General features: G+C 36.2%; 2 protein-coding genes across 5 annotated transcripts; one reads left to right on the forward strand and one right to left on the reverse strand.

Annotated features, from left to right (window-relative positions):
- The first annotated feature begins 1,089 nt into the window (after positions 1-1,089).
- LOC140775976 (uncharacterized) lies at positions 1,090-8,648 on the forward strand. Of its 3 annotated transcripts, none has more exons than XM_073119506.1 (2): positions 1,090-3,515; positions 8,336-8,648. In XM_073119506.1, exon 1 carries the CDS (start codon positions 1,128-1,130, stop codon positions 3,189-3,191), a length of 2,064 nt encoding a protein of 687 aa, XP_072975607.1. In that variant the 5' UTR covers positions 1,090-1,127; the 3' UTR covers positions 3,192-3,515; positions 8,336-8,648. The 3 variants fall into 3 exon arrangements, with proteins under 3 accessions (XP_072975607.1, XP_072975599.1, XP_072975615.1); XM_073119498.1 differs by lacking the exon at positions 8,336-8,648 and adding an exon at positions 7,831-8,204; XM_073119514.1 differs by lacking the exon at positions 8,336-8,648 and adding an exon at positions 3,683-4,070.
- Positions 8,649-16,184: 7,536 nt separating this feature from the next.
- On the reverse strand, positions 16,185-18,888 carry LOC140771771 (uncharacterized). Of its 2 annotated transcripts, none has more exons than XM_073113452.1 (2): positions 18,641-18,888; positions 16,185-18,553 (listed from the first exon to the last, which is right to left on the reverse strand). In XM_073113452.1, the coding sequence occupies exons 1-2, from the start codon at positions 18,885-18,887 to the stop codon at positions 16,236-16,238; spliced, it is 2,565 nt and encodes an 854-aa protein (XP_072969553.1). In that variant the 5' UTR covers position 18,888; the 3' UTR covers positions 16,185-16,235. The 2 variants fall into 2 exon arrangements, with proteins under 2 accessions (XP_072969553.1, XP_072969562.1); XM_073113461.1 differs by having other exon boundaries at positions 16,571-16,720; positions 16,788-18,888.
- Positions 18,889-23,563: the final 4,675 nt, after the last annotated feature.

Consider the following 23,563-nt stretch of genomic DNA (forward strand, 5'->3'; position numbering starts at 1 on the left):
TCATCTACCTTTGAGCATCCTTAGGAAGGGTGGAACTACCTCTAAAAATTAAGCATCCTACCGAATGTTTCTTTGGAAAGTTTGCTGGGCCAAAATTTAGACCGGTGATGTTCTCTTTCAAATAGGCCTTGATCCTGACTAAGAATGCGCAAGTTGTGGCTTTGTCAGAGAGTTTATTTCCTATCTTTTTTATGACTTTACTTTTGCCATTGATATGTGGAATGCTGTTAGGTTTCAGGTTAACTTGGTCAATATGCAAACATAAGAAAATAGATATTGGCTATTCGAGGACGAGAGTCTGACTAGGTTAACTACGATTTGTTAAAGGTGGTTATATCATTCACCAGTAGATTTGAAGAAGGAGAAACAGTATATTGTTTAACAACCTCAAAGAGACTGCATATAAGGTTTGAAAACAATTCTCAACTCTACCTCTTGAATATTTCAAACAAAAATTGTTAATAGTCACAAAACCCACTACACTTAGCCCCCCAAACTGATGGTTTTCCCCATTAATAGATTGGGTTAAAATCAATACAATATGGATGACTATTTCTTGCTGGTTGCAAATGTCAAGTGGAGTCACTTTTGTGGCTAGGTTACTTGATGATTCTCCTATTCTTACTGGTTGCAAATGTCACAGATTTGGCTCAATCATTTTTGCCGAGGCGATAGCTATTTAAATAGATATCAAGACAATATTACACTTGAGTATTACCAAAATATGAATAAAAGCCGACTCTTAGATTTTAACCAAAGTGCTTAATAGAGTTATCCAAATCACCTTAGGAAATTAGAGCAATCACCAATGATATCTTAGATTCTTTAAGAAGATTCTAGTTTTTTAAAATCTCTCACACTTACTGAGATGCAAATCTCGCTGTTGACTTTCTCGCAAAATTTAGACGTCGCCAAGGTTTGGGTTATACTTGAGAGCTTTCCCCCATTCTTTGCTTGAGTTTTTGACCTCCTATCTAGATAAGGCATTTTGTAATCGAAGTACCATTTAATTAAAGTTTGTTTAATTTTATAAAAAGAAAACAAATTCAGTAAAAATTCAAATTTTATCATGCCACGTTTTCAACCAATTCCCAAAATCCCATTTCTAACATACTGATGCGGTACCGATGGACCTTGCTCTCCGCCGCAGCAACCTCCTCCTCCTCCTCCGGCCACGACCTCACCTAATCATAAACCTTCTTTCCTTCTCCCTTTCTCATTCCTGCTGCTATAGCGACCGACCTTTAACCTCATCTTCCTCCTCCTCCTCTACCTTTCACCTCCCTCCTCCTCCTCCTCCTCCCGAATGGGTTGAACCGTTCATCAACCTCTCCGACCTCACTCCTCATCCCCACCCTTATCCTACTGGAGGAGGTGGAGGAGGAGGAGAGCAGCGGTCCCCATCCCCATGGCTCACTAGGATCGTCGCCCTTGTCATCCAATCACCCTCCCACTCCCTCCACTCCCAACTCGACGACTTTTGCCGCACCTTCCTCATTCGTCCCTCCCCTGTCTTCATCTCCCACGCCCTTCGCTCCACCGACCTCCGCCGCCACCCAGAATCCGCCCTCCGCTTCTTCCGATGGGCCTTAACGAGGCAGCAGCACCAACTGAAGACGAACCACTGCGCCCTCGATTGCTACGTCTCTCTCATCGATGCCTTTTCCCACTCCGCCTCGTCTACTTCAACTTCCCCGGCCAATGATCGCGTCCGGGAGCTATTGGCTGAGATTAGAAGCCGAGAGGATCTCGTCCTCCTCGCGCCTTCCGCTTACTCGTCTCTGATCCGAAGCCTCGGCGCCCTGGGCTTCGTAGAGGAGATGCTCTGGGTCTGGCGCCAGATGAAAGAGAGCCGGGTTGAGCCCTCCCTCATGACCTACAACTGCTTACTCGACGGTCTTGTCAAGTCCGGCTTCGTCGAATCCGCCGAGAAGGTCTTCGACGTCATGAAAGCGCACGCCGACGCACGCGTCCACCCCGATGTGGTCTCCTACAACACCCTCATTAAAGGCTACTGCAAGGTGGGCAGAACCCAGAAGGCCCTCGACCGGCTCAGGGAGATGCAAACAGAGAACAGCAACAACTTGGCCCCAGATAAAATCACCTATCTGACTCTGATCCAATGTCACTATGCCGAAAATGCCTTCCACCAGTGTCTTGCCCTCTATCATGAGATGGAAGAGAGGGAGTTGGAGATCCCTCCCCATGCCTACACCTTAGTCATTGCCGCCCTCTGCAAGGGGGGCATGCCGTTCGAGGGATTGACTGTGTTTGAAAGCATGCTAAGGAGAGGCAGTGTCGCCAATGTTGCCATCTATACGGCTCTCATCGATTCATTTGCAAAGTGCGGTAGCGAGGAGCAGGCAATGCTACTCTTCAAGAGAATGAATGATGCCGGGCTCGAACCAGATGAGTTTACTTATGGTGTGGTTATCAACTGCTTGTGCAAGTGTGGGAAGATGGACCAGGCAATGCACTGGTTTAGATATTGTTTAGAGAAAGGCATCACAGTGAATGCCGTCTTGTATTCTAGCCTTATTGATGGGTTTGGCAAAACCGGAATGGTTGACCAGGCAGAAAAGCTTTTCAAAGAGATGATGGAGAAGGGGTTTGTTCCTGATTCTTATTGTTATAATGCAATCATCGATGCCTTGGCAAAGGCTGGAAGAGTTGATGATGCTTGTGCTCTGTTCAAGAGAATGGAAAGCGAGGGTTGCTATCAGACTGTCTACACATATACAATACTCATTGATGGGTTGTTTAAGAGACATGAGAATGAGGAGGCGTTGAAATTGTGGGACACAATGATTGACAAGGGTATCTCTCCTACCATTGCTGCTTTTAGAGCCCTCTCTACTGGACTCTGCCTTTCTGGGAAGTTTAACAGAGCTTGTAAGATTTTGGATGAAATGGCTCCTATGGGTGTAGTCCCAGAGACAGCTCATGAGGATATGATTAATACATTGTGCAAGGCCCATAGATATGAGCATGCTTGCAAGCTAGCTGATGATATTGTGCAGAAAGGCCGTGAGGTTCCTGGAAGAGTCAGAACAGTTATGATTAATGCACTCAGGAAAGCAGGAAATGCTGACCTGGCTATAAAACTGCTACACAGTAAAATCGGTATAGGTTATGATAGATTTGGTAGCATCAAAAGGCGGGTGAAGTTCCAAACTCTTTTGAATGCTTAAAGAGGAGAACCATAGTATTGGCTCTATTCGGTCATTGATCCTCATCATTCACCTTACTGAAACTTGAGAATTCTCAAGATCAGTCATATCATGGATCTATAGGTGAATCTTGGAAGACTTATTTTCTCTTCACAAGCCGCCTGAAGAAACATAAGAGTGTTTATCAAGATCTTCCTCAAGAAGAGTGGGCAGGTTGAGAATCATGTTTGCAGATATTGGCTTATGTTCACCTTTCACTGTAATCTTGATGGGGAAGAAAGTTGTAGAAAATGAGATCAAAACCATGTCTTTTGGAGCTAGGCTTGGTGCTTCCTATTATGTCAGGTACCTGCATTCTTCTGTCAGCTTCTAGGTCGTCTTTACATCTAAGCTGCTAAAGCGCGTGACAAATCTTTTCAATTTTTGGCCTGAGCAATTAAAAATTTTAAAATCTCAATAGTATTGAATGACTTCTATCTAAACTAAAGTGTTTCTACCTCATCAACGTCCAGATGGTCTGAAGCAGAAGGATATTTATGAGAGATCATTAGTCAATGCCTGTAAGTGGTGTCCTTTGAGTATTAGATACCTTGAGATATGCCGCTGCAACTTTTCTCTAGTTGACAACAACTCAAGAACTTCACAACAACAGACATCATCTGATTATCAGGCATGAGAACATTACGTTTGAATAGTACCCCGGAAGAATCATAAGCTATGTACAGACAGTCCAACAACCCGTATCATTAAATACTTCTGTCAGCAACTAGTGTTTTCTTGAAATTTTGTAGATAATATACTCTGCCAACTATGGCGATATTTGTAAGTTTGTGAAACTTCGTCACAAGCTTTAATATTAGCGGAAGTATCAAATGTGATTGGCAACACTATTGTTGGGGCATCTTTGTAGTTGTCTGAATTCTGAAACATAGAGGTTACTCTCTTGATGCTGAATCGAAGTTAATTGCTAACTTGAATTTCAAACTTAGAGAAATTAAATTCAAATTCTGAAGTACCTGATACTTTGATGTGATTTGTAATGTTAAGGAGGTACTTGTGAAATATAGAAGTTTGGAGACTTAATTGCTTTTTGCTTAATATTAAAAAAGACTTATATCGTTAATCTTTATATGTAAGAATCCAAGATAAACAGTCTTGAATGTTTAAGAGCATTAACTTGGAGTCTACTTTCTACAAGATACTTTCTGGCAATTGTTCCTTATTATAGTCTTTTAAGCTTAATAGATCATATCCAATTCTGACCCTAATATTCCTGAAGTGTTTTGGGTTATTGTGATCTTGGTCTAGGTAGGGCTATCAAACTAGCTGGCTGGCTCGTGACCTTAGCTCGAGCTCTAAATGAGCTGAGCTGAGCTCAATTTTTTACTCAAAATAATAATTGAGCTGAGCTAGACTCAGCTTCCTTGAGCTTGGCTCGAATTAGCTTGATATATATATATGTATATATATATTAATATAATAAAAATATATATTTTATTTAATGATATATATTATTGTATTGTAGCATACTTGGTTATGTGCTTTAACCTCAAATAAAATGATCTGGACTTGAATCCTAGGTTTAATGTAAAAAAATTAATTTTTAATTTGTTGGATCAGATTTTGTCCCATGTTGGGAAACTAAGAAATAAGAATCATCTTTATATCTACCCACCTCTTAAAAAGTATAAATATTGCAGCTATTAAGTATATATATTATATATATTTTTTTGAAAAATCGAGCTAGCTCGAGTTGAGCCAAGCTAGACATTTCTCAATTTCGAGCCGAGCCGATGTAACCTCAGCTTGCTCAAGCTCAGCTCTTTTACACCCCTAGGTCTGGATGCTTATTTGTGGTATCTTAGTCTACAATGGAGGACATTCTCATAGATGAACTACAATATCGGTTGTAGAGATCCTGATTTCATGGGGCAAAATATGTCTAGCCCTAACCCCATATTCCAAGAGGCTGATTGCATTCTTTGAACTTCCAAAACCAAGGGATTTCTGTTTTCTTATGCTTAAATTTCTTTCCTTGTACTTCAGCTTTTTATATACAAATCCAGCTAACCTAATCTGTGATCTTATATGGATCTCAACAGACCTTTCTACATTTGAGTGCCCCTTAAATTTAATCGACAGGCTGTTTCAATGCCCTTTTCTTTTCTAATATTGGCTCTGGTGTATCTGAGTTATATCACTAATTACTACAAGCATTTGTTTGGAACTGTGAACGCCTGGAGGCTAACAATGACTGAGGAGAGTTGGTCTTTAGACAAATTGGAGGCAAATAAAGCTAAGGCTTTAGTAGCTTCTTTTAGTGAGAAGGAGATTTATTAGGCTGTGTTCTAGATGGCTGAAAATAAAGCCCCGAGGTCTGATGGTTTTGGAATGAAATTTTTTCATCACTTTTGGGATGATATTAAGAAAAAGATTCTTGATCTGTTTAATGTTTTTTATGAGGGAGAGTGTTACTTGCATAGGCTGAATTATGTTATGGTTTGCCTAATTCCTAAAAAGAGTGGGGTTGATAAGGTGGAGGATTTTAGGCTTATAAGTTTACTAAATTGCAGCTATAAGATAATTGCAAAAGTGTTAACGAATAGATTATGTCAGGTGATTAATGAGTTAATCACGGATTACAGAGTGCTTTTATTAAAGGCAAATTCATCCTTGATAGCATGGTAAGTATTCATGGAATAATTTTCGGGGTAAAAAAATAGAAAACTGAAGGCATAATAGGCTTATGATAAGGTGAGATGGGATTTCTGACTGATGTTTTAAAAGGTAGAGGGTTTCTTGAAAAGTGGATTGGATGGGTGATGCAGTCGGTCACAACGGGCTCTTCTGCTGTGAATCTGAATGGGGGGATTGGAAAATATTCTAAGTATAAAAAAGGGTTGAGATATCCATTGTCTCCTTATCTTTTTGTGTTGATTGCGGATGGTTTAAATAGGATGCTTAATAAAGCAAAACACTTTGGGCTGATTACTAGTCTTGGAACTGATGTTTATGAGAAAGGTATCATTAATCTTCATTATACTGATGATACTTTGCTATTTTTGAAGGCTGATAATAAGGAGGTGATGGTTCGGAAAAAGCAGCAATCAATAGGATTTCCCTAATCCTCCCTTTCCGCCAGCGATTTCTCTTGACTATCAAGATCATAGATCACCCCTACCCTAACAAACTATATGCTTCCAGTACTCTAACATAGAAAGAGCTATTTTGAAATTTTTACTATATGAATTTGAAGCTGTTTCTAGATTAATAAAAAACTTTGATAAGAGCTCCTTAGTTTTTTTGGGCAAAAATAAAAGAAAAGGTTAGGAGTGGTAACTTTATTAGACTGCAAAGTGGAGGAGCTTCCTATAAAATATTTAGGACTCCCACTTCATGATAGTAAACTGAGAAGGAAAGACTGGACTCCTGTAATTGAAAAAGTGGAAAAGAGGTTGGATGGATAGAAAGGAAAAATATTTTTCTGGGGGGTCGTATTACACTGATAAACTCTGTGTTGAGTGCTGTGTCACTGTATTTTTTTATCATTCTTCAATATGCCTGCCTAGGTTAGAAAGAAAATTGATAAGCTTCACAGAGACTTCTTGGCATGGCATTACTGAGGCTAAGAAAGGTTATGCTCTGATTAATTGTGACAGAGTTTGCAGGAAGAAAGACTTTGGTGGAATGGGAATTGTAAATCTTCAGGAATTAAATGTGTCTTTAATGGCCAAATGGTGGTGGAGGCTGTTGAACTCTGGGAAGAGTATGTGGGCAGATATTGTTATGCAACGGTATTATTGGAAGTTAAAAGCGCATAAATTTAAGCTGACAAACTCAGGCAAAATTTCTTATTTCTGGAGAGGTATTCTTCAAATTAGGACACTGTTCAAGATTTGAGTAACTTGGAAGATGCATAATGAAAAGAAAGTAAAATTTTGGAAAGAAATTTGGTTGGTGATTGCTCTTTGCCCACTAGATTCCCTTAATTATTTTAGGTGACTTGGGATGAAGAGATTACTATTGATAAGGTTTGGCTTGATAAAAGATGGAACTTAAAATATAGAAGGGCTTTATCTGAGAATATGATTATGGAAGAGCAGCAAACGATTAACTATGTTTCTGGAAATTGTTTTCAAAATTAAGGGGGGATTATAAATTGGTTTGAAAAAAGAGGTATTTTCACTGTGAGATCCTTGTATAGATTCCTTAACAATGGTAGAAGAATTACTAAGGACTTGGAGAAGATTTGGAAGACAAAAATATCTCTCAAAGTAAGAGCTTTCATTTGACTGACTTGTAATAATCGGATTCATACCAAAGATAATCTGATCAGAAGAAGTTAGACTGGCAGCCTCTCTTGTGCTTTTTGTGGAAAGGAAGAATCGGTAGATCATTTATTCCTGAGATATAAATATGGGCATCAACTATTGAGGCAGAAGAAGAAAAGCTATGATTAAAAAACACATTAAACATGTGAAAGAATGGTTTAGCCTAAACCTCAAAATGGCAAAAGAGACGAGAAGATGGTGGATGATATGGCTCAGTGCTTTCTTATGGAGCTTATGGCTCGAGTGAAATAATCGGATTTTCAATAATAGTATGAGATCTTGAGAGGCTTTTGCTCACAAGGTAACTATCTTATTTTTCTGCTGGGCAGGGATTCATGGGGAGGAGGCTACAAAGAAGGCTTGCCAATGGATTCAGTTGGATCAGGAGATCGTCAATCTGGAGAGCGCTGATGGAGCAGATCCCTCATTTTGACTTTGGCGTTATTTTGTTAATGGGTTTAAAACTTTATGTTGTCTGGAAGAATTTATTTGCTGTTAGTGCATGCTTTGGTGATAGATATTATAAGCAGGTTAACTGTGATAGATCTTTAAATGTGTTTAGAGACTAGGATCTGTGGTAGGGTCCAATTACTATAACAGGTTAATCTGTAACTTTTGGGTTGATGTGGTTAGTCCTTTGGATTACCACCTTTTTGAGTTTCAATGAAACAAGGGCTATGGCCTGCTTAATCATATATATATATATATATATATATATCGTATGTTATGCAAAATTCTATTTCTGTGGGGACATCTCTATTTATGCATATCATTTACTTCTGTGGTGAATTTCAATGCACTAACAATTTCTTTTGTGTCTTTAATTATGAATAGATTGCAAACTTTATCTGGAAGCTCAATATCAACAAGAAGAGGAAGTCTCATGCCAAAAACATAAAGATTATCAGATTCCAGGTACTTAATTGAGAACCTTTGATAATTGGAAGACAATGAAAAACTTGAGGTCATGTTTCTTATGAGTTCTTTCTTGATAGTTTATACTCAAAATGTTAGAATTCAATTCTTCATGATGAATGGATATGATTGATCATGTATTGTTATCCATAATACTGATATGATTCAGACTATTCAGTATCTTCAGGATGTAATTTATCCCATTGAATTTTCAGAAGTCAAGATTTCTATCTCTATGTTGTCTAATCTTCGTTGGTAGAGTCACTTATGCGTGGATTAGTGTCGTAGTTGGATATTAAGGAAATCTTGCTACCACTGCATAGATTTTATGGTTTCTTGGTTCTTAAGAAGGCCTCAGACTGCTACTTCTTAGAATGAATGACGTGTTCTGCTTGCTTCAATAAAAGGAAAATCTAGGCCTTATTCTCTTATGCATGTGACACGAATAAGCCTGGTAATATTGGTAATAAGCCCAACTTGCCAGTGTGAGAACTGTAAACCTGTCAATTCTCTGCATCCTTGGATACCCTGCTTGATGGAGAATTCTCATCTCCTCTATTAGGAATTATTCGAACCTGCTACATGGCTGCTAAATAAACTTGGTATGCACTTATTATTGCAAACCTGATAATCCTCTTTGAAAATTTGTAAAGTCTGATTTAATTTTGAACCTACTCTTACAGCATTCCTGTCTAATTTATAATTCCAGCCTGGAGTTGATCCAAATTTAAAATATTCTTTTTATCCCAAAATTAAAGTACTGTAAAACCATTTTCACATCTGAAATTTGCTCTATATTGTTCTAAGTATGATGAAATAGGAAAACACATGCAAATCAATGGCTCTTACTTGGAATTGCCTATTAGATATTTGATGGAAGTCTGTAATTCTTATGTTTTTTTCAGTTCAATAGTCTTGTCTGGCTTCACTTTTAGGTTTCTTCTTCACTAGAGACATTTTAGTATCAGGGACAATTCTTGTCAAATTTGTTTTTCTTCTCCTGGTATATGCAGCATGTTAAATCAATATTTCAACAAAATCAGGTTTGCCAAACATCTGATGTGATTTGGAGTCCTGTATGGCACTTTTCTTTAGAAAACCGTTCTCTTCTTCCTACCTAAGATGGGTAGTAGAGTAAGGATCGTCATATAGGTTGGCACAAGATGTGCCTTGGGGAGCCATCACATGTCATGAGGGGATGCCAGGGAATCCCCTTATCTTGCTGGGTATCAAGCTTAATATATAAAATTAAAGAAAACATCATAAAATTGGAGCTTTATTATGATAGGATCAAATAAATCTACTCCATATGACTGACTGACTTCATCTTTATCCAAATTTTGCAATTACCCATTGGAATTTGGCCCAATTTCAAAAAGATACAAAAGGAAAGTAGGAAAATCATCAAATTTTAGAGTCTAATTGGTGTATAATCCAAGCAGATTTATCTCGTATAGGTTGATCTTAAGCCAAACTTCTATAATTTGTTGTTTGAAATTCCTTAAAATGTCAGTTTCCCCAAATTTTCTGCTGCAATTTGAAAATCTGAAAGAATATAGTGGAAAAAAAAAATCATCCAGTTCAGTTAAATTTTATCAAAGGAGAAAAGTTTTTTCAAATTGGAGTAATTTGGTGTATGATTCAAATAGATCAACCTTCTGGTGTTGATCAACCTCGAAGTACCACAAATTTGGCTTTAATTTAAATCAAGTATGTTCCATTTTTAGCCACATGATACTTTATGCCCTGTCAATAGACTTGTGTTCTTACTTCTATACAGATTGTATATGTTGGATCAATATCTAGGCACTAAAAAGGCCTACAATCTGTTTTCATCCCTCACTTAGCATGGCATATCTTGTAGGATTATCACAGAAAATCCTTGGTACAAAGGTTTCAATGTTGAATCGTATTGATCATAGTGATGACCTCAAAAGCATCTTATATTTTCAAGTAATTAGATGTGCAACAGAAGTCCTCAGAAACATGGTTCCAAGTGTTGGTAGATACCTATGTATCGATATTAGCCATTACTGGTATGATTGAGCCTACAACCATCCCATTAACCTAGGCGTCATCGCGTCCAAGATTAGAACGAGCTTGTCAGTCGACGAACCACAACCATCCCATTCTTTAGAGAGCTGGAGTGCAGCCATCTTATCCATTGAAAACCTTTCTTTATTGCTAATCCACGTTACGATAACTCTATCTTCCCTAAGACCTCTGATATTTGATTTGAAGCATATATCTAAAGAACCTTGCTCTCAAGACTTGATGACCTGAAGTTGACTTCGCTTCAATAAAATGCCTAATCTCCACCGGACCCTGTCGTCGTGGATTCTTGTGCCATAGAGAGATTCTCTGACATTAGTTTGTCCTGAACATTCCTCTGTCAGTATTGGTCGTATCAACCTAATATTACCTGTATTGGCTATATACATAATTTTGGTTTTCCTTTTACGTGAACTACATCTGATTTAATGCGAATTAAATTTTCTTTTATTTTTTATTTTCGAATATATATTTTTGGTTAAAATTTAGGTTTGTTCTTTTGAGTGTTATATTTGGCTAAAGTTCTTAAAATCGAGGATAGTTGTGCCGGTGGTGGCACAACACTTGGCATGTAGTGTGCTAGTGACATACTCTCGTGTCTAGCTGTGGCAGTCTAGTGGCTGTGTGTTGGTCTCCGTGCCAATGTGGAGCCATTTAAATTTTTTTTTCTATTTTTGTTAATCGTAATTAAATTAATTTTAGTTATTTTCTTAACAAACATGATATGACATGTAGAGTCTATTTTTTTTTTCTTAATTTCATCTATCATCATCAATTAACTTAAATATTATATGTTGAGTGTTATTGTACGGTCAATTATATTATAGAGTATTCAATCATATTATAGAATGTTCAGTCCTTAATATTAGTTTTAATAAATATATTCAATCATATTGTGTTTAAATAATATTTGTATTTGACTATTGCTTTATCTTTAATAATATAAGTCATTTACAAAAATAATCTAAAGATAAAATACTATAATGTAGGTTTTAAAATATATATTTAAATTAAAAATTAAAGATTGATATGCCGAAGAGCCAAAAATATCTCTAAATATCCTAAATTTTTTATTAAAATTATACTAAATGTATACCAGTAGCACACAGGGGCGTGTCGTGGTGGTGGTACGCACGTTCCACTGGCATAGCCATCGTTGTTAAAATCTAGGAGATTGAATTTTTATTTTGGTTTTGGATAAGTTTTATTAGAATTTCGTTCATTTTTAGTTGAAAGAATTCTAGTTTTGTTATAGATTAGATTATGAAAGATTCAAATAAGTTTTAAGTTGTGTTTTGATGTAATCTCCTTATCTATATATTTAGAGGTAATGGCAATTATGAAAATGAAGAGAAAAATATTGAGAGATTGAAAATTATCATTCTTGTGGAGGATTCCACATTCATCTCCTCCTTCCCTGTTTTCCTCCTTTCTCTCTTTGGTACATTTCATGCTGTTTTTTTATTCCCCCACTATCTAAGTGGGCTTTCTTCTTTCTCTACCAGTCAAGTGGGTTAATCTTTTTTCCCCCACAACTAGGTAGGTTTGATATTTTTTTCTCTATTGCTTGGTGGGTTATCTTTTATCTTTTCGATTTATCTATCCATTTTAGTATGGAAAGGGTACTTGGAAGCAGAAAATTATATTCAAAGAGGCCCTATCTATCTTTTCTTCTAGGGTTGGATCTAGATACATAGTTATCTTTTCACGTATCAGCATGTTTTATCGTCCCTAGGCCACATCGTGAATCACATCATAAGTTGGATCTAACTTGGCATCAATTATTGATGTCCTCATATCTCGAGCTCCATGTTTTATGTTTCCTTCCTACTCTCTTTCTCTTATTTCTATTTTTTTTCTCGCTCCACTCTTTTTGACAATTTTCTTGTAAAACCTCCTATAATCACCCATGTTGCAAGGGTGGTTATTAGCCTCATTTGCAAGTGGCTTCTTGCCATCTCTGTTACAAGATGATGAGTGATGATGGCAGTGAGCATATGTATTTACTAAATGCATTTGGAATTCCATATCATTCTTAAAACAACTTCACTATTCATATTATGTTGTTGCTATATTTTGTGAGTAAAATTAATGTTCCTGGGTAATAAATAGTGGACAACTATGTCATCGCTTTAGTGAACATGAGGTATTTAAAAACTCGAGAAGCAAAACTGGAATTTTCTTACTCAAGGCAGATCTATCGAAGGCCTTCAATAGAATGGAATGTCAGTTCATTAGAGATAGCCTTCTCCTTCATGGGTTCCCTTCGAACTTTATCAATCTCATCTTTGAGTGCATCTCTTCTTTGAGCTTCTCTATTGTGATTGATGGATGCACTGAGGGGTTCTTTAGGCCATCCCGGGGTCTCCATCAATGTTGCCTGCTATCTGACGCCCTTCTCTTTTATCATTTTCTATAATATTTTGTCTCTCCTTGGCTAAAAACTTAGGGAAGGGAATCTAAAAGGGCTCAAGCTGGCTTGGAGTACCCAACCTCGTAGTCATCAGATGTTTGTAGATGACCTGTGACTCTTAGAGCTATTGAGGGTAAAGCCATTACCATCGTGGTCACTATCAATCTCTACTCAAATTGTTCTGGCCTAGTCATCAACCTTGACAAATCAGCCTTACATTTTAGTGACGGGTCTTGCTCAAAGGGCTCAAATTTCTCCTACTCTCAAAGTTAAGTTGAGAGTGAAAAGTATCTAGGAACTCCCCTCCCAAAATCTAAGTTAGAAGCTTTCAAATTTCTTATCAACAAAGTTGGTCGAAGCTTGTCGATTGGAAATCAAGACTCTTATCTAATGCGGGTAGACTTATTTTGATCAACTATGTATTATCTTCCGTACCAATCTATTTTATGTCTACCATTCTTCTCCCCAAGACCCTCTTTGTTGAACCCAATGCGATCATCATTATTTTAGGTGGGGGCTTTGAGGGTGATAATTGCCACCTCCACCTTCGGAGTCGACACAATTTGTGCAAGCTTCTCGATAAAGGTAGGTTGGGTCTAAAGGATCTCTAGCTTGTAAGCAAATCTTTGATCCTAAAGCTCGCATAGAGACTCATAAGTAACTTAAAACAACCCCTAGGATAGACTCCTAAAGAAAACCTACTTTAAAAACTTCACCTTCTGGGTCTTCTCGGCTAAGGCAAACTCTTCTTGGACTTGGTAAGCAATCTTGCATATCAAAAAGTCCCTCCTCACCCAATGTGCGTTGGGTGGTGGGAAAATGTCGCTCCATTCATCCTAAATAAACCCTTGGTTACCTCTAGGAACCTTGGTGGAAGTCAACCTACCTCACATCAGTCGAATAAAGGATGACATGAGCAAACCCTCATGGAACTTGCCTCTTGTCAGGAACCTCTTCCCTGATTCTAAAGCAAGGAGGTTCGCAGAATGCATATTGATTTAGCTCCATTAACTCCCAAGACTGCTAGGTCTGGGTGCCATCAAAGTCATGGGCATTCTCATGTAATTAACTTATAATGTTCTTTCGAACGACTCTTGGACTAGCTCTGTCTTCTCATCTTCTTCAGCAATCTTGTGGAATCTTATATGGAGGAATATCTTTACCATCTTGTGTCAAAGTTTTCATCTGGCGGTACATCTTTGGTATCATCCCAATTAAGTTGGCCTTTCATCATAGAATTTCCTCTATTGATGAGCTGTGCCCTCTTTGCATGGGTGAGCATGAACCAATAGACTGCTTGCTCATCTTTTGCCCCCTAGCAAGAGCAGTATGGTTTGTCAGTAAACTGGCCGTGAAGATTGGTGAACCTCCCCTCTGACCTTTATTCATGGATCTGCACCATTAGTGAGTGGCTGGACTTAAGAGGATCAAATGTACTGCTTTGGACTCGTGATGTATCTGGAAGACTAGGAAGGACAAGGCTCTTCAAGTCTCTCGAAGCCTGCCCCCTGTCCATTGTGAAAAGGGCAACTCTCTTTTAGAGGGCCCTAGGCTTCATCCCTCTCCAGCTGATTGACCCTTTTCGGTGGAGATTGAAAATGATGTGAATCCCGCGGCCAAGTTGCTCCATCTTGCTCTTCTCATGGCATGGGCGGATGTTGGTTGGATTGGAAATTTGTTGGTAGGTATTGGCATGATATCGAGGAGAGATCTTAGTCACAACAAGAGTGTTTAAATCTTTCTAGACTACTATAAAAGAAACTTGCGTTTCGGCGGGCTTCACATGTTAGAGTTCTTAAATTATTATCATTATTAATAATAAATAATAATAATTAAATTTTTTTTTCTAAACATAAAACTAAATTTATGCATAAATATTATATGCTAAATTTCAGAAAAAAAACTAATAGACAATACATAATGATAATTTTCTATAGTAGTTTTCATTATTTGATAGTGATTTGTGGAAGTAAATCTTGTTTCAGCAACATTCTATAGTGAGTTGCAATACATAGAGTAATTGGGGGCTAACGTAGGTAGGCTATAGAGTAAAATTTCTTTATTCCACTATTTTCTGTTTTGTATAAGGAATGATGTTTCTATCATGTCCCTTTTAGTTGGTGGAATGATTGATATATGTCATTTTTTGGTAGATGGATGAAAAAGCATGCAATTCAGGAGTAACGGTTTGTTTTCTTGATGATTTCAGAACTTGCTGTGAATGGTTTCTGGCAAGATCTGAGTTTATATAATCACTATGTGTTTTTAAACTCTCTATCGCAGTTAATTGATATCTTGTGATCCATGACTTGCTTGAGATGCAGTGCTACACATGCTTTTGGCTGTCTAACTTAAAATATTTGATGAGATTGTTCTTAGGCAATAGCTTACAACTCTTAGTTATATTACATGACTCTTATTATACCACATAACTCTTCAATTTTCAGCTTCTAGAGAACCAAAATTTTACCATAATTCTAAGGCATAGAGAACTTAAAACCAAAGTGCCAATATTAAATTATTCTTGAATTCTACACTAGCCCATTAATTTAATTAACTAGTCAAATAGGTAGCTTAGCATTCCACAAGAAGCTAATAGTTTCATGCCTCCACATGTCTTCTGTGATAGTTTTTGTTATCTTCTGATACAGTCACACATCCGAAGATTATACTAAGGGGTTTCTTGGAGTTGCTTGGCGGAATGTTTGGTATATGTTGTTTTTCATTGGACTGATAAAAACGCATGCAATTCAGGGATAATCATATGCTTTCTCGATGATTTCAATACTTGCTTGGAATGATAGCTGCCGGAAAGATTTGAATTTAATGTGTTTCTATAATTCCTAGCACAGTTAATTGATATTTTGTGATCTATGACTTGCTTGAGATGCAGCATTACACACATGCTTATGGCTTATTTCCTTTATTATGTTAACATAATGGTATAAAAGGTTTGGCTAAGGATTGCCAATCTTTTATGTTGCAATTGAACAATGTAAGACTACGCAAGATGTATGTTGACATGTTAGTAAGGAACTAAATGGAACACCATTGTCATCGATGAACAGTTTCTTCCATATAAAAATTACATATGTATTAAAAGGTAATTTTGAGATTGTGAAATAAGCCACTTCACTATAAGATTGACCTTGGAATGGCCAGCATTGCAATGGAAAGAATTGTCTCAAGTAATTATTCAATCCATGCTTTGCAGTAGTAAACATTTTTCCTCTTTTTTCTAGAAGAAGCATGAAAATACTATATAGAATATAATTATAAAGAGTCTTGAGGAATTAGGTTAATCCTTGCATTTATAGTAGAAACTCAAACATATGACTAATTCTAAGGTACTTATTACATGATCTTCAATTTTTTGGAGATCTCAACTTGCATATTATCAATGAAGGAAAAATATGCAAATCTCCATGATTTTTTGAAAATCAAAACTCCAAAAAATAACCAAAAGCCAAAAACAAATCCAAATACAATGAAGGCATACATCCATATCATGCCATCTCCATTGCCTTTATTTGATGGTTGAGTAGAAGTTTCATCGGTTGAACAATTCTTGGTTAATGGAAAGCCACAAAGTCCATCATTATCCATGTAACTTAGGTTGCTAAACGTTTGCAATTGACTTCCTGACGGTATTCTTCCCCATAGGTTGTTGCTTGATAGATTCAAAATTTCAAGAGTTGTTATCTCAGAGATAGTAGGAGGAATTATACCTGAGAGATGATTGTTCGACAAATCAAGAGATTCTAACTGCTTCATTTCACCAATCATCATTGGAATTGTACCATTCAGATAGTTCCTCGATAAGTTTAGGAATCGCAAACCTGAAAGATCTGTTAACTCAGTAGGGATTTCGCCGGAGAGAAGATTACAAGATAGGTCGATGCCTACCATAAGTGCAAGTGTGTTTTGGAACGAATAGTCTCCCCCCTTCCATATTACTTGAATACTATCTATGTATAGAAGAGTTGACACGAATTTTTTTCTCACCTTCTGCTGTCTTACGGCCATGGAAGCAAGCTGCTTGAAGCTATATGGTATACTTCCTATGAGATTATTGTTGGCAAGGTCCAATAGTTGTAAGGAATTGAGACGAGATAATTGTGGAGGAATGCTGCCATTGAACATATTGGACCGTAGGCGAAGGATCTTGAGTGATGGAAAGATATCACCTATCCATGTTGGGATCTTGCCATAAAACATGTTCTCCCCCAAGTCTAGAACAATTAATTGATTAAAGACTTTTAGTACTGAAGGAAATTCTCCTGTAAAACTATTGTTACCCAAGTGCAACGATTGAAGATTCAGATTGGTAGCGCTCGAACTCGGGATCCTTCCTGTAAAACTATTGTTATCCAAGTGTAACGATTGAAGATGATGATTGGTGGTGCTCGCTGAACTTGGGATCCTCCCGGAAAGATTATTGTTCTCCAAATTGATATATTGGAGAATATTCATGTCCCACCAGCATTGAGGAAGCTCTCCTGACAATCGATTATTTGATAAGTCGAGAAATTCCAAATAATTCATAGTACAGAAGAATGAGGGTATGGTGCCAACTAGAAGATTGTTCATAAGAGATAGAGATATGATATAGGGCAAGAAAGTGAAATTTGAAGAAAGACCAGTGGTGTGAAAAGGGAACATGTCTGATATTTGACCGGTGAGTTTGAGGTCAGACAAGTTGAGCAGTTCAAGCTGAGAAAGGTTGCTAATGGAAGAAGGGATGGATCCTGTAATGCTGTTGCCACTTATGTCTAGGGTCTGTAATGAAACCAGTCCACCCAGTTCTTGTGGGATCCTTCCGGTTAGGCGGTTGTTACCGAGGTATAGGGAGGACAAGCTGGTCATGTTCCCAAATGATGACGGAATTTCACCGGTGAAAAGATTACCACTGAGATCTAATAATGTAAGATTTGGGTGAACAATGAAAGCTTTCGATATGTCTCCACTCATGTGATCATTGGAGAAGCCAACAGATAGTAGGCTGGTGCAGTTCCGCAAGCTAGCTGGGAGTGGGCCTGAAAAGTAATTATATGAGAAATCAATTCCTAACAAGAGGCTATAATGGCCAAGGTCTGCTGTGATCCTGCCGCTGAGTTGATTGGAGCATAGATATATGAACCGGAGGTTTGGCAATTGAGAGATGGTGGTTGGTAGCTCCCCTTCTAGCTGGTTTCCCCCAAAGTTCAAGTACTGCAATGCTGTCATGTTTCCTATCTCTGTAGGAATTCTACCCGTCAAGTTGTTGGAGGATAAATCCAGCATCGTAAGTTTCTTGAGATAGCCGAGTCTATGAGCAATCGAACCTGTGAGTTGGTTTTCTGAGAGTTCCATCTCGACCAAGCTAGTCAAGTTCCAAATCTCTGGTGGAATAAGTCCAATTAGCTTGTTGCCGGAGAGATACAGGACAGTAAGGAGCTTTAGATTCCCGATTGCTCGAGGAATCGAGCCTGTGAGTAGGTTAAATGAGAGGACCATCTCGACTAAATTGGTCAAGCTCCAAATCTCCAATGGAATAGGTCCAGTTAGCCTATTTCCCGAAATCTGGAGTGAAGTAAGCAGCTTGAGGTTCCCGATTGCTCGAGGAATCAAGCCCGTAAAACCATTAGACGTGAGGTCCATCTCCACCAAGTTGGTCAAATTCCCAATCTCTTCTGGAATAGGTCCATAGAGATAATTGTCACTGAGATGAAGGTGGGTGAGGTTAGATAGAGAAGAGAAATCTAATTCAGCAAGGGTACCATTGAGTCCGGAATACGATAAATTAAGCTTCACGACACTGCCAACAGAGTCGCAACGGACGCCGAACCAATTGCATGGGGTTGTGGAGTTGGTGAGTGACCATGAGCGTAGAGAGCTAGAGTTGCTCAATCTATACTTCCATATCAAAAGGGCTTGTGCTTCGGTTTCTCCATTGGTTTCCAAAGGGAAGAGGAAGGGGAGTGTGAGTAGTTGTAGGAGGAGGATAAGGCTGAGTATTTTCTCCATCGATAACTCTAATTGGTGGGAAATGATAGTAATGCTTCTTCTACCTATATAACTTCTGCCATGGGTAATACAAGACAAGAAAATGGCGCAGTCACAAAAATTACAATGAGAGAGTTAGATCTACACGAAAACGACCAATAATTTATGGAATTCAAAGAAGGGACATTATTTTCTGTGGCACAGATAACGAGTCGAATAGTCTTTGCTAAGTCAAGGGACAAAAGAGACACAGACCAATGCACCCTCTAATTTCTACGCAACGAAGAATCTTCAGCTGATTGTTTTAATTCCTGTGAACATTGAGTCTTATTAGGTTACTATAGTTATATATTTCTGTGAAGATTGAGATTAATATTTAGTGAATTTTTTAGTTGTCATGCTTATTTAATCAATATATTAGAAAAGGTTCTCTCTTTGCCAAGCGATATAATTAGTTTATAGACTCTGTTTTATTAACAAAATAATAACAAATAATTGAACCATTGATTCCTTGCAATTATACTTTTTTGTGAATTTAATTTATTAGTTACATTAGAGTTCAATCAATCGCTTCTGTGGACACTACCTGCTTCCTGATTGCAACTTCGCTCGTGTTGTTTGGTTCACGTTAGAACCAGACGCCGTAGACTAGTAGAAGAGAAGAAAAGAGCTAGTTGACTCCAAGTCAACTCTGGACTAGCTGACTCCAAGTCTACATCTCTTAGAACTAGAGGCCCAAGACTACCTGACTCCAAGTCAATTAGGACTAAGAGAAGAATTAGATTGTAGACTAGTTCACTCGGAATCAACTTAGAACTAGAGGCCAAAGACTAGCTGACTCCAAGTCAACTTAGCTAGGCTCGAAAATGAGCTGAGCTGAGCTAAACTTGATCTTTAAAATTAGCTTGAAAATATTTTTGAGCCAAGCTTGATCATGAGACAGCTTGATTAAATAGACTTGATAAGGTTCGAAATAATTATAATATATACATAATACGAGTAATATTTTATACACGATACTTTTATTATATTCTTAAATGTGCTTAAGTGGATTGTTATGTATTTTAATCTTGTAGAGTATAATTTTGAATTCTAATCATATTATATCTTTGCTAAATACATAGATGTTTCTATTAGTTTATATTTTTATAATTTTCACAGTTGAATTAGGCTTTATTTTAAGCTTGATTCAAGCTAGAACTAAGCTTAATTTAATTCAAGTTTAATCAGGCTCGAAATTTGGCTTGAATTAAAATTGTTTATTGATCGGTTCATTTAGGTTTAAGCTCAGCTTGAGCACATAATTAGTTTGAAATTATCTCGAATTGAAATTATTTTTAATTTAAGTTTGATTAGAAATTTAGGCTTAAAATTATTTTCAATTCAAAATTAATGAGAGCTAGGTTCGATGGAGCTCAGCTCGATTATGCCCTACAAGCTGACTCTAATTCTTATTACATTTCAGTCCTTAGTTTATAAAATTTAAATCTAAACACATTTTTTTAGTTAAATAAAACAATTCTCAATTTAGTCCCTTGAAAATTCAGATATTATCTTATAGGTTAGGTTCATAAATAGAAACTTAATATATATATAAGCGATTTTTCAGTTTTAAATTGTTTCGGTCTTTTTAATGCTGTAAATGCTGCTTTTAATTCGTATTTACTTCTATTTAGTGGTTTGCATTTTAGCCCTTATAATTTCAACATATTACAAAGTAGTCCATTCTGCCAGGTTTAAATTACAATTGCTATCATTATTATTAAATCCCCGTTGGAATATTTTTAAACAAAATAATTCTAATCAAGAAGTTAGATAATTTGAGATTATCAATTGTTTATCACAAACTTTTTGAGAAAGTTTCATATACATGGTGATGCAATCCAAGCTTGATGGAGTCACCACTCGGGGGATATTGAGTTTGCTGGGTTGAACCTACTTATTTAGATTAGTTGTTTATTATTTTTGAAGAACTTCTAGTCTTAGATTGTGTGGTCGAACGCATGACCAATGATATTCAGATAGTGGAATAGAATATCACCCTTCGTTGAGGTGTTTGAATGACTAGTCAATGGTGTTCGAATACCCAAATTTGAGATCAATAGAATGTCAAAGACCGAACGCACAGCCAACGTATTCAAACACTGCTGGATGAGACTGCTCTTGGGCTATGACATTAGGGAGCTTGAATGCCCAAACTTGAGATTGCAGCAAGTACAATAGTGTTTGGATGCCATTGGACTAAGTGATTGAGCACCAACTAGAGGGTCATATTGGGCTACACAATTGAAACTACGAAATTTTGGTTGTGCATAGTTTTAAAAAAAATATTCACAAGATAATCATTTGAAGTCTACAAACTATGAAACCAATCAGATAAAATCTATGACATCATGATCTAAAAGTCTTTTAGTCAGAGTTTTTTAGATTAGAAATATATCTATAGCAGAATAATGAATTCATAGTTTAAGCATGAAATTTGTAATTTAAGTAAGAAATTATGACAATAATTCATAGTTTTTTAAGTATATATTATAATTTACTAGTAATATTAGATTAAAATATAATTTTGAAATATTAATTAATGAGTTTTTATTTATTTAAACTATCTCTAATTTATTTATATGTAAATTGTAATGGTGAAATATATAAATTCTGCAATGTAAAAAAAAATAGCAAAAGTTGTCAAAAATAAATGAATGTTGTTAATATATTTATGAAAGTGACTAATTAGTACAAGTCTCTCTAATCACTCTTTAATTAATACAGTAAGATACTAATTAGAGATAGTTTAAACTACGATTTTTTGTGAGCAATCGTACTTAAACTATGAATTCTCATTTCACTGTAGATATATTTCAAATCTGAAGAAACTCTGAATAACAAATTTAATCTAATATTACAAGTAAATTACAATATATACTTAAAAAACTATGAATTATTATTAGAATTTCATACTTAAACTATAAATTTTTTCTCAAATTCTTATTTCACTATAGATAATTAAATATGAAAAAAGTTCTAAATCGTGATGTCACGATTTTATTCAATTAGTTTTATATTTTTTAGATTTTAGATGAATATCTTCTGAATATTTTGCTTAAATTACGTAGAATTAAAATTTCGTAGTTTAAGTATAAAATTCATACTTTAAGTACAAATTTCTCACTTAAACTATAAAATTTCATTTGTGCACAGTTTTGAAAGATATCCATAAGATAATTATTTGAAGTTCAAAGATTATGAAACATCATGATCTAGAATTATTTTATCTAAAGTTTCTTTAGATTCAAAATATATCTAAAATAAAAGTAAATTTACTTTTACATCAACTAAAACAGTATTCGTGTAATTTTTGCAACTAATAATTTGTGAATAGGAATATATACATTTTGTAGTATATAATTATAAAAAGAATAAGTAGTGTTAGAGATAAAAACAAATTATCCTGAGGTTCCATTTGGTTGTAACTTATCACAGGATAAGGGATAGTTTTATCCTTCCTTTAATTTTTTGTTCTTGTAATGATGTATTAAATGAGAGTAAGGGACAAGAATAATGTTTAGATATAATAAGTTACTGTGAAATTTTTTTCAATAAATACACTAATCAAAATGCTGTCCCTAAATCCAAAAACCTACTTTTGAATGCTGGTCTTTGATACCACTTATTGCAAAATGAGATGGAAAAAATGGAAGGAATCTCAAACCCATAATGTTAGGCATCAGTAATGAAAAAAATACGAACTTACATCAATCCTTAGACATGCTATGATATCAATTAATAAACGTTCTAAGAGATGAAATCTATTACACGCGGTCGATAATAATATAAGAAAAATAAAATGTGAAAAAGATAATCACAAGCACACAATAGTTTTTATGTGAAAAAACTTCAAATTATTAAAAGACTACGAATCCAAACTCGAATCGAAACTAATCATTAAAAATTATAGTAGTTAATAAGAAGCTTAGAGATCACCCGTTGATTCTGATGACTCAATTTGTACTAATCTTGTTCACTACACTTTAGGACACACTTCTTCTCGTGATAGACTTCCAAACCTTAGTGATTTTTGAGATTGATTCTTTTATCTTAGTGACTCTTGAGACGTAGTTCTTTCAGATTGATATAGATGTGGAGATGAGAACGATTCAGTATGTCCCGTCTAACGTAGAGAAACAATCTCCAATAGCCTCGAAAATATAATCTCAATATAATGATCGATGGCCTCCAAAAATATGATCTCTAGATACTGATCTATGGCTTCTAAAAATATGATCTCCAGATAGTGATTAATGGCTTCCAAAAATATGATCTCCAAATAGTGTACACAAACCTCAAAGAGGAGGATGGAAAAAGAAAACAAAAGAACTGACGTGAATTTGAAGCCTTTATTAGTTAAACTTTGCAAACCATTTAGTGCTCTCTTGCTCTACAGCAACATGGAGTATGGATTCTCGATGTAACTTTTAAATGCTTTTAAACCATTCCGCACCAATGGCACCTGAGATTTCCAGAATAAGAATCACATAAAGAATACTACATTGGAATAATTTAAGAGTATTAACTAGAGACAATCTAGTGAAAAGGATATGGATTGAGAGTAATTAGTGCAATTTTTGTAATAAGGAGGAGTCGGGAGCAAAAAAGGATTGTAAGAGCTTGCAGAATTTAAATGGCAGCATATTTTTACA

Source organism: Typha angustifolia, chromosome 2, assembly GCF_048772165.1.
Source record: "Typha angustifolia cultivar Huaian chromosome 2, ASM4877216v1, whole genome shotgun sequence".
Lineage (NCBI taxonomy): Eukaryota > Viridiplantae > Streptophyta > Magnoliopsida > Poales > Typhaceae > Typha > Typha angustifolia.

What these genes read in the sequence shown, in the direction of transcription:
- LOC140775976 (XM_073119506.1), top strand. Translation starts at nt 1,128, where the DNA reads ATGGACCTTGCTCTCCGCCGCAGCAACCTCCTCCTCCTCCTCCGGCCA.
- LOC140771771 (XM_073113452.1), bottom strand. Translation starts at nt 18,887, where the DNA reads ATGGAGAAAATACTCAGCCTTATCCTCCTCCTACAACTACTCACACTC. An exon ending in ATCGTATTCCGGACTCAATG is followed by an intron (nt 18,554 to 18,640) that starts GTACCCTTGCTG and finishes GACCTATTCCAG; the next exon opens with AAGAGATTGGGAATTTGACC.